At 43.9% G+C, this 11,152-nt stretch overlaps 1 protein-coding gene across 1 annotated transcript; it reads right to left on the bottom strand.

Annotated features, from left to right (window-relative positions):
* Positions 1-7,312: 7,312 nt before the first annotated feature.
* MYF6 (myogenic factor 6) lies at positions 7,313-9,395 on the bottom strand. The gene is made up of 3 exons (XM_020873277.2): positions 8,542-9,395; positions 8,160-8,250; positions 7,313-7,944 (listed from the first exon to the last, which is right to left on the bottom strand). Exons 1-3 carry the CDS (start codon positions 9,058-9,060, stop codon positions 7,826-7,828), a joined length of 729 nt encoding a protein of 242 aa, XP_020728936.2. The 5' UTR covers positions 9,061-9,395; the 3' UTR covers positions 7,313-7,825.
* Positions 9,396-11,152: the final 1,757 nt, after the last annotated feature.

Here is an 11,152-nt window from a genome sequence, read left to right as displayed (position 1 = left end):
TGGTAATTAACAAGGGCAGACGCCTGGCGGCCTGGGTCTGCCGCGCTGGGGTTGGGGCTTTTTATATATTCTTGGGGGAGGGAGGCCGGCCCCTGTGGCCCCGCACTATTAGCATATCCCACCGCAACCCCCGCCGGGGCTGTCTGGGCAAACCTCCGCCTTTTCTCTAGAGACGGTTTGCTGTTTACTGCCCCTTTTGACGCTAATGGTTTTACTGCGTTTCTGCTGGGGCGGAGGTGATGGCGCCCCAGTCCGCTTACTTGCACTCTTTCGGTTACCTAAACCAAGGGACACTTAGAGGGTGTCACAGACAAAAGGAACGAAGGAAATCCAACTTCGTACAATTGCTCTCACATTTAAAAAGATAATCAGTAAACAGAACTCCCCATTTCAGTTGACACCAAACGCGGACCCACCTTCCCAATTCGGGACATGAGTGATCAATTTTATTTTCAGGTATTTCTCTTTTTCGTGAACTTTAGTTGTGTCAGGAATTTTCTCAGCCAGTAGGCCAAATAACAGTTGCTAAAAACTTGAAGTGGCACTTTCAATAATGAAGTGGCTCTAGATTTTTTTTTTTAATCTGTTTTGTTTCTCATCAGATTGCCATTAACAGTCTCTGTGTTATTTGGGGGTAACCTGGGAGGTTCCTTTTCTCCAAAAGCAGCTCGCTCTGAGTTTTTTCTCTGCTCATCTGAAGGGCGTGGGCACAGGAGGGCCAGGTGACCAGGAACACACCCGGCTTCCTCTCGTTCCCGCTTCTGCGCCTGTTTGCTGAGCGCCTCCTCCTGTGATGGACCTGAGCAGGGGAAGATCCACCCTGACTGCGTCTCTAAGATTTGTGTTCTAAGAAACCGGGTTTTAGATGATGAACTCCTTCCCAAGAGCTCGTCTCCCTTCTCCCTCTTTCTGCCCCGCCCTGTCATTTCGACAGTCTAAACAGCCAAGCTGGGCTTCGGGGTCGCTAATTTTCTGCTTTCAGGCAAACTAACACCGTTACAGATGCGTCCCAGCTGCCGGCAGGGCAATCTTTCTTGGCTCGTGTAAAATTTCCAACTCCTTCGACCAGAGTAACTTCACACACTTTGGCGACAAAAGCCTTACAGAAAAGCAATCACAGCAGGGTCTTTGAAACTTCGTGGGCTAGAAGGCGAGAGGGAAGGGCCTCCATTTAAGTGACAATGAACCTATTAATCAGCTTTTGTCAATCCCCCTCCACCCTGACTTCACTCACTATCAAAATCACCTGCGGTAGAGGGTGGGGGGAGGATAGTTTTTATATATGGGAAAAAACTATTACTTCAAGGTCTACACAAACAGACTTGAATTTTCTGAGGTTTTGGACCAGGCTTGTGGACTCATTAAAAGAAGTGAGTTCGCACCTTGATCTTGGGTCACAGAGTCCAGTAAACTGCTGTGACTCCAAATTAACAGGGGCGGAGAAGACCTTTTTTTCTATTACATTTTTTTCTAAAATTATTTCCCGAAAGCAACCCTGGCAGGCAGATTCCCCCATCTTCAGGGGCCAAAGAAGTATTAACTTTCTCAGGGTGAAATCTGCTCTCCAGAGTGAAGGCCCCAGAAATCAGGGGTAGGATAATGTCAGTCACCGAAGTTTGCTACAAACGTGCCTGCCGCTGTCCCCTATCCCAAGTTCTGTCGTCTCTAAGACAAAGACACTACCTCCTCCACCACTATCACCACCCAGCCCTTGAAAATCTGGCTCTTTTTCATGCCAATGGGCAGTGGGAATTCATCTGCACCTTATTTTTAGAACTGTTAACAAGTAGATGTCTTTGAAATGAATAGGTACCCAGGGCCACACCAGATAAAAGAATTGAGTTCCTAAAGGACCCATCCAGGGGAGTGGAAACCCTCCAAAGCGTGCACGTTGCTGCCTCGGAAGCACAGTAGTGGGTAGATATTCTCATCCAGGCACCACAGGTTCTGGTCAGCAGCGACAGAAGCACTTTCTTTGGCTATGAAGTCCAGACTGTCACACACTGGCCAAAGCTAATACAGACCTGTTCACAAACTTAAGATTCGGGCACAAATAAATTTGCTCCTTCAAGTATAAGTGGAAGATAGAAGTTGTGCTTCTGACTTGCCTTTCAGGTGATTTCTTTCCACAAGGTACTTAATGTCCTTTGTCCCCAAAGGTGTTAAGCATGGGATATTTGTAAGCAAACAATTATGACTTGTTTTCTCTTGGGAAGCACTGTTCCCAACACTTGCTATGTATGCACTCAGTTATGACTTTCAACAATTCTCTGGCAACTGTCACTGGACCCATTGTTAAGAGAAGGTAGCCAAGCTCGGGGAGAAAGTCATTTGCCCCAGGTCACACAGAATTGGAAACTAGGCATCCCTTCTGGAGGGCTTGAGCTCCTAGAGGTGAATTCCATTTGTTTCTTTCTCCAATCAGTTCGGGCTGCGTGCGCGCCCTTAGCGCTCCAGAGCAGAGACTTGCAAACGCAGGTCCGGGGAGCTTTCCCTCGGCTCCCGGCCTGAGAAGACTCTGTCACTCAAGAGGCCCTGTCAGGAACCAGAGGTTAAGGCTGTCTTTGGTAAGGTGATCTCAAAACAAATTTACCAGAGTGCCGCGGGCCAGTGGAACTAAAGAAGCCGAGAAAACACAAGCGCCCGGCGGCTTAATGGAACTTGCTGGGGGTGGGGGGGTGGGGGACAGGGTCCAGGGTTGAGGACCCTTGGGACCTAAGCGCTGAAAAGAGGATCTCAGAGCACCAAAGTTAAAAACCGAGACAAAACTTTGAGACCTCTGTCAGGGGTTGGAGGAGAAAGAGATCAAAAAATGGGAAGCAAGCTACCAAGAAGGTAGGAAGCCAACGTGTTCAGAGATGCCTGGGCCCCCCCAAATCAGGAGATAACTCCCTTGTTCTTTCCCCAGGAGACACCATGGGAGGGAAAAATGGGAAACAGTGAGACAGAGAAAAACAGTGTGTTTTTTTGTTTTTTGGTTGTTTTTTTTTTTTTTTTTGAGGGGGGAATATTGAACAGAGAAGTTTTTTTTTTTTTAAAGTTAGAATTTACTTTTTAAAAAAGCTCTTTTCCATTGCTCCTCTACTCAAGAGAAGAGGGTGGTCTCTTCTCAAAATCAGACCATATTAGCTTTTGCTTCTCAGAGAAAAGAATGAAAATACAATCTGTTTTACCCTATTTCTCCAGGGACGTGGATGTCTTCCATGTTCCACCACTGACTCTGCTAGGAAAATATCACAGTAGGCAGAAGATGAGAGGAAAAGTCAGTCCAGCTGGGTCATATAAATAAATGCTCACCAAGATTCTGAAGCAGATATAATGGTTTTTAAATTTTTGTGTTATTTTACATTCTGAAGCAAAATAAACACATACTTAATTTTCTTACAATTTAGACTTAGGAGCAGGTTTTAATTGCAAAGACCTTTAAGTAATCATCAACTTTTTTTTTTTTTTTTTGAGAGCCTATTTTAGTTTGAGCATTATGGCAACAATCCTAGTGTTGATGGACAGACCACACCAGCAAAATGATGCTCAGAGCTTCCTTTTCTAGTAAAAGTTGCCCACCCTTGGAATTTTGCATGATTGAAAATTCTCCGTGTTTCTCTCAGCAGGAGAAATTAAATATACATAGGAAGACAGGTTCATTTCAATTCACTTTGGCCCCTCCCTGAGACCCTTATCAACTCCTGGATAATGGAAGTTGTTCTTAAAATTTTCTTATTATATTTGACATAACAATGTGCCAAACAATTTCAAACCACTATTAGTTCCGGGAGCCAGAAACACCTAAGTAAACACATTAGTACCTGCCAAAGCTGCTGGAAGAATTTGTGGAGAAGACAGCTGAGGAAGACATTGGCCTCTGCCTAGTTCGAAGACTCCCAGGAGAGATCAAAGGCCTAAGTAAGGACTTTAAGCAGCCTTGAGAGTAGAGAAAGTAGGCAGTCCTTGCAGCATTATCTTTGTTCCAGCACATGGCTTAGGCATTCCATCTCACAGGCTGACTCTGAACTAGGCTTACAAAAAATTGCTTTTTCAGAATGAAACCTCTAGGAAGGAGGGTCATCTTTTGTAACACTGCTGACTCTAAGGGAGTGGCTGGAGGAGTCTGTTGGAGAAATGCTTGATGGCTTGGCTCTTTAAGGAAATGCCATCTTATTGCTAATTTACTAATGCATTAGATTTGGGGATGAGACATTCAAAGTTTAAACTAAATATTTTTTAATGTTTTTTTCCAGATAAGTTGTTGTAGGAGGAACATTTTGAGAAAAATAAAAGGGATAAAATATTACTAAGAGAAAATCACAGATGGGTAAATTCTAACTTTGAATTTTAAAATGTCTTAATAAGGGTGAAGGTCACTATAGCAACCCAACACTTCTCTGCCAATCCCAAGAGGAGTTGGGATCGCTGATTTTTAGCATCATACCTCCAGCCCCAAATCATATGAAAGAGTATGAAAAAAAAAGAGTCCTTTAGACAAAGGGTATTTCCACTATGTTCAGGCTTGAAATTCAATGATCCAGGTGTGATAATTAAAGTTAGTTTAAGAAAGCTAACATTTGATGTTCTACAGATTATTTCTTCGGTAACATATAAGAGAAAATCACTTGTTATTTTATACTTAATAACCTCTGAAATGAGGCTCAGTTTAAATCTCAAATTGCTGATCTTTACTGAGTTATTAACATCTTGATTTTCTGTTTCCACAGCCCTGTTTGTTTTGGCTTTGGCCTTAGTCAAGATTATCATCATTAATATCAAATAAAAACATTTTAATTGCAAACACACCAAGGATTCATTGGGAAGCCTACCATGTCAGTTGTAGCAGTGGAGGTCACATGAAGTCTTTGGGAAATATTTGCTCTATTTAATGAAGAGACTTTCTATGGGCAAACTTATTCCAAACAATTTCTCAGGTTACTCAACTAAGAAAGATAAAGAGGATTTGGTTTGCAAAGACCAAATAAAAGTAAAGTCCATGAATTGATAAAAAACATTCTGCTGCTGAGCAGCTTATAACACAAATCTTATTATAAATATATGTGCTATTATAAAGTTAAATGAGTTTACCTGCATGGTTGTGATATCTTAGTTGTGGCATGAATCTGATTTCCTAAAATATAGGGGTGTGGGTATGTGTGCATGTATATATATGTATATATTCCATATATATATATGGAAATCACTTGCTTCTCAGAAAAAATGATACATAAAAAGCATGATTAAGAGGTATATATACAGTCAATACATTTTCATTCACATGTATTCAGATTAGATACTTTGCAATGCTTGACCACATTTAATTAAATGACTTCTCTAATTTGGAGTTTACTAGCTAATCACTCTCCAGAAAGAGCTTTTGAAAAACAGTTGTCAAATTCAGTCAAATTATACTACAGTCCATAAATGTACCTTCTCCTTTCTCAAGGTTTCTCTTTCATGATACATAAACGATTAAGAGAGGAAGTTTGAAGCCATTGTTGTTGACTGGCTCAAAATCCTGGCTCTATATTTAACAAAAGGAAGAATCTCTCTCTGCCCCCAAAGTATCCTTTTCTCATAATAAGAAATAACAGCAGGACTTCTCTCACGTATCTTTGTAGGATTATTATATAAGTTAATAGGTAAAGTGTTAGGAACGCCTTCTTCATCTGGCTGTTGGTCTCATTGTTATTAATACGATCCCAGTCTGAGCCTGAAAAGAAGTTAGAAAACTAAATCTGTAGGAATTGTGACTTTTGGTGGAAGAAAAGCCTCTTGATGGTAAATCTAGTTACTAATGAAAAATAAAAACAGCTAACAGTTAATGTTTATTTTGTGTCCCATTTTGGTTAAAGACTTCACGGTGAACCTTCACAACCCCTGTAATTATATAAATGAGGAAACAGGACAAAGAGAGGAGCCGCGACGATTCAATCCAGTTATCAGTCCACAGACGTTCAGCAGTTTGCCTCCACTCACTCTCCCACCTGCTGCTCTCACACTTTTGAGAGGGATCGTATGTCCAGATCAGCTTCCTCTATGTAGCTTTCTACATTTTAAAAGTATTTTAGGAGAAACTGGAATTATTCATGCGCCCAGAAATTTCCGCAACGGTTATAACCCAGGCAGAGGCCTTTTGAAATGCTAAAAGGGCAAGATGCTGCTAGATACTGCTTCCTGCCTGCAGGGGGCGCGGTCCGTGGCGGCATCCGGGACTTGTGCGGTGGGCGTCAAGGTCCAGGCTGGGCCACTGGGTAGCAATTGGGCTAGGGAGTGCTGAGTTCGATTTGACTTTTCACATTTTGGAACTGAGCAATAGCTGTGGAGAAAAAGAGGAAAGGAAGCAGTTAAGGGAGGAGGGGGAGCGAGTGAAAGTGCCATCTACAGAATGAGAGAGAAGTAGCAATTCCAAAGCAATGGCTTGCCCTTCTCCTAGGCTTTGCTTCCCACTGCGATTCTTGGTGGTCGTTTCTTCCTGAGGTTACAGGATAAACAAACCTGGCATACGTTGTAAAACCCTCACTGTGAGGAGCTCCTGGGGCTTCAGGCCTCTCTGGGGCTTTGCCGTTTAGTCCAGCTAAGAGGTTTCATGTGTGTTGTGGTCTTTTGCCCTCAGCCAGTTAACCCTTAACTCCCTGGAAGCAACCTTCCATCAAAGCCGCCTACCCCACCTCAGGAGACAGATCGTCTCCTTCTTTTATCTTTCTATTTGGAAAACAAACCCAAACCACAAGAGGCCTAGAGGATATTCCAGTCTTCTAACTACCAGTCTAGTTCAAGAAAACCAGGCTGGGACCAGAGACCTTGCTTAGAGGCCAGGGCAGCCCTTGGTTCACCATATGCATGCTTCGTAAGGAAGGGCTGGGCCTGTGGGGTCAGAGAGGGAAAGTAATTGGGGCAAAATTAGCTGAATTTTTTTTCTTTTTCTTTTTTTGGTGTGTGTGGTTATTTCTTACAAGGATGAGACTTTCTTGGATTGAAGATTCAGTTGTTCATTTTGCTAATGTAAATCTCACCCAGATCTGCAGGTAAAGGGCTGTTTTAACTAAAACAAGAAGAAAGGGGATGTTGATAAAAAGGAAAAGGACAGATTCCTTCTGGATGGTCTTCACTTCTAACCACAAATGTGGTTAGATCTACATGAGATAGAAAAGTGGACAGTTTTAATTCAGACACAGGAAAACAACCCATTTTCGTCCTTTTAAGTCGACTCATAGGTAGACACCCAAGTAAATGGGTTTCGGTGGTGTCTAAATTAAAATGTGGTTCACCTTTATTTATGCCCTCTAAATATATATTTTTTTCAGTTGAATCAAATTAGACCAACTTTTGTTCATATAGAAACTTATCTTTTAATATTACAATACCAGGATCCTCTCACATTTTATATACAATATGTCACTCCACGTTTAAAATATATTTCTTAGATTTACATAAAAAATGAAAGTACTAATGTTATTTACAAAAATACATTCAATACCACTAACATTTAGATGCAACGTTCCCACTTTGCTTTAAACAGGAATGAACTTCTTCTGAACATGGCACAAAAGGATCACCATAATAAAAGTAAATATATTACAAAACCAACCAAAGAAAAAGTAAAACCGCTAGATCTAAGCCACTCGCGGTTCCCAAGATACAAGCCCAAAGCCGAAAGGGTTTTTCATCCCAGCGTGCACAGCAGTTTCCAGAAAGTTTCTTTGTGAATATGTCTCCTTCCCTATCATAAACTCCTGGGTCTGTCTTCCTAAATATTAACGTAACGTGACCTAAAGGATTAGGCGAAGCAGGGTGGGTGGGATCTTCCTGCTCCGTGGAGAACGACCGCAGCACTGCGTTACTTCTCCACCACCTCCTCCACGCAGGGGAGTTTGTGTTCCTCCGAGGAAATGCTGTCCACGATGGAAGAGAGGCATCGAAGGCTACTCGAGGCCGATGAATCAATGCTTGTCCCTCCTGGGAGCAGAAAACACACAGACACATGAACATACTCCCCGTGGAAGGAAGGCAGCTCTGCTCCCCGCGCGAGCCGCGGTCCCCGCGCCGGGAGCGCCCGCTCGCAGGGCACATCCCGGTTCCCGCTCGGCGCGGAGCACTGCTTTCCGCGCCCAGAGAGCTCCCCAGCCCCCTCCCGGGATGTTCTCTCGTAGCCCTGTGCCCTTTTACATTACCTTCCTTGGCAGTTATCACGAGCCCCCTGGAATGATCCGAAACACTTGGCCACTGGGAGCTGCAGGTGCGCAGGAAATCCGCACCCTCAAGCTGGAGGAAAACCGAGGCAGCAGATTAGTCAAGAAACATGGGTTCCGGGGGTGGGTTAGGGGGCCTCGGCGGGGGTGTCTCCCCTGTTTCCTCAGGCCGGGTACGAATTTCCTGCCTCTTGCAGGCACCCCGTGTTCACGGGTCATCGGGGGTTCATTAAAGAGGGAGCGGGAGGGGCGGGCGAGGAAGGGGGACGGGAACGGAGACCGAGCAGGGGGAGGTTAAGGCCCCGAGGAAGGCGTCTAATCAGCCTATCCTTTCCCCGGCCGCGGCGGCAGCATCTGGGCTTACATTTTCTTGCTTGGGTCTGTAGTTGAAGGGGTCCACCCCTAACTCCTGCATTTTGTCCTGCTGATCCAGCCGGTGCAGCAGGTCCTGCAACCGCTCGATGTAGTTAATGGCGCTCCGCAGAATCTCCACCTTGGGCAGCCTCTGGTTGGGGTTGGCCACAGTCCGTCGCTTCAGTGCCTCGAAGGCCTCGTTGATTTTCTTGAGCCGCCGCCTCTCGCGCAGGGTGGCGGCCTTCCGCCGGTCGGTGGGGGCAGATTTTCTCTTGCAGGTCTTGCAAGCCCAGATCAGGCATTGGCCGGGGCAGTGGGGAGGCTGCAGGCCTGGGGGCGCCAGGACATGTTCCTCTCCGCTGCTGTCGCTCCCGGCTTCCGGGGGCATTTGGTCCTGGCAGGGGGACAGGGTACCATCACTCCCTGGATACAGAGGAGAGCCCTCTGCCACTTCTAAGGGCTGCAAGGTAACATTTTCCCCGTCCAAGTAGAAGAAATAGGAGCCAGTTTCAAAAAGGTCCATCATCATGTTCTCTTCCTTGGCCTCTGACTTGGTCTGAATGGGGTGATGGGCTCAAAAACCCAGAAGGTTCTGGGTGGTTACCCAGATGGCATTTAATTAGTGCGGTGACATAAGTCGCCCCAGCTTTATATATAGTAGCTCCTGAAACTCAATCCAACTTTTAGCTGTCATGGAGCATCAGTCTCTCAATGTGATTACAGCCAGTGCTCTCTAGAACATCTAGTTTGAAAGAAAACCGAGAAGTGTCACCTTCAGAATGATGTGACAACCTATATGCAGGACAGGTTAAAACAAAATACGTAGACTCCTAGAATTTAAGCAAAGCATCCAACACTTCCTCTAAAGTGGCTAACCTGCTTACAGGAAAAGTTCAAAACAACTGGGGATTAACACTGCACTGTTCCCCCTCCCCCAGGCTCATCTGAATTCTAAGTATAGACCCATGATGAAAGATTTCAAAGGCAATAGCCATTGCTCCAAAATAGCTTGGTTAATATTTGCAGAGTGGTTCAGCTCTTTTCTCTCTCCTGCCTCTCAAAAAGATGCTATTCCTGTGATAAAACCATTACAGTCCTTCCAAGGTTATACATGACTTTCAGGCTTCAGCCTCCATAGCAGCAGGTAAATCTCTTTCCTCTCTTTTACTAAGGTTGTATGACAGTCTGGGAGCTGGAAGGGGTGGCTAGAGGGTGCTCAGATTCCTTCTTTGGCTATCTTTTTCTGGAGGGTGGCAACTAAGATCCGAATTCCATACCCCTCCATGGTGGACCAGTAGTACCTATAAGGTAAGGGGTGGGACTGAGGATGGGGATGCAATGATTGTAATAATGTCTCTTGAGTAATAGTTGTAGTGGAAATAAGACTCATAGCTATTTGATATTCCAGGACTCAGCGTGCCACTCTAAGGCTCCTCTGTTAAGGCTCCTGTTCTACACTGTGTTCTCATGGCTTTTTCATTAGCTTTCTTGACACCCTTTGATGCCAGATAAGTTGTTTCATAGGATTCAGCTGAGAAAGGTAGCAACGAAGACACAAATCAAGGAAGAGTGTGTTTAAGTGCAGCTTGCCTGTGGTTCAGTACACACAAGTATGGTGGTTGGGGAGGCACTACAAGATAAGGATGAAGTGCAAGGCCCCTAAATTCCAAAGAAGTCCCTTCCAGTCCTAGCTAAGTTAATTTCTATTTCTGTGTGCCTAGGTAATACTAGGTTTCAATTTCTCTTAAGATATCAATGGTTGCCTTATGGAATTCTGGGGACAATTCGATAAACTGATCCCATGCGTCTGAAGCATATAACCTTACATTAGTTGCTTGATGAACATCAGTTATCATTGAAAGCATAAGGCTATGTCAAGGCTAAGACTATTTCTTATGAAGGAAATGAAGCACAGCTGTAGCAGATAATTTTTCCTCCCATTGAAATTATTTGGTTATATCCTTTCCTTTTCCCTCCCCTTTCCTTTCCTTCCCAGAGCTCTGGAAGACTCTTTCCAACTATAAATTGCCTTTGGGATGACAGTCACCTCTGGTTTTGGCGATTAGAGTCAGTGCCTGAAAAACCAGATGGAAACATAATATCTTCTTCTACCCCAAGCAGCGATAATTATAGGCTACGCTCAATATGATTTCATTTTTTTTTTTAATGAATAGGCTGAAAACAATGTCCTTGGACTCAATGGTCAGACAATGTAGAAACTAGTTACATTTTTGAGTTAAGTCGCTTACTCCAGAAGATAAATCTTCATAATTTTTTTCCTATCAAGCCGTAGACCTGAAATGTTAAGTTTTGCCATTTTGTGCTGTTTTTACATTTTTGTTATTGTGCAGCTGTATATTCCTTGTGAAGTATGAGAACCATTTTTCAGTTTTTAAAAAAGTAGGAGGTACAGGGAATAATAAGAATCCAATACTTTTGTGCAGTTTCTCCTATTTCTGCCAGTCCCCTGGTTGCTAATATCAGCAGTAGAGACTACAGATTGGAGACTCCAAGAATTCATGGAATAGCCTTGAATATATTATGGAAAATTACCCTATGCTCTTCACTTCACTCTGTGCTGCATCTTCTAACGTGAAGACAATTTGAAAAGTCATTTTAAG

Source organism: Odocoileus virginianus, chromosome 24, assembly GCF_023699985.2.
Source record: "Odocoileus virginianus isolate 20LAN1187 ecotype Illinois chromosome 24, Ovbor_1.2, whole genome shotgun sequence".
Lineage (NCBI taxonomy): Eukaryota > Metazoa > Chordata > Mammalia > Artiodactyla > Cervidae > Odocoileus > Odocoileus virginianus.
Note: the sequence above shows the minus strand (reverse complement) of the source record. Positions and strands in the feature narration are given on the sequence as shown.

Excerpts from the sequence above, each read along its gene's own strand:
- MYF6 (XM_020873277.2), bottom strand. The coding sequence starts at position 9,060 with ATGATGATGGACCTTTTTGAAACTGGCTCCTATTTCTTCTACTTGGAC. Across the intron at positions 8,251-8,541 it reads ACAGACCCAAGCAAGAAAAT|CTTGAGGGTGCGGATTTCCT; the intron begins GTAAGCCCAGAT and ends GTTTTCCTCCAG. Across the intron at positions 7,945-8,159 it reads CGTGATAACTGCCAAGGAAG|GAGGGACAAGCATTGATTCA; the intron begins GTAATGTAAAAG and ends TTCTGCTCCCAG.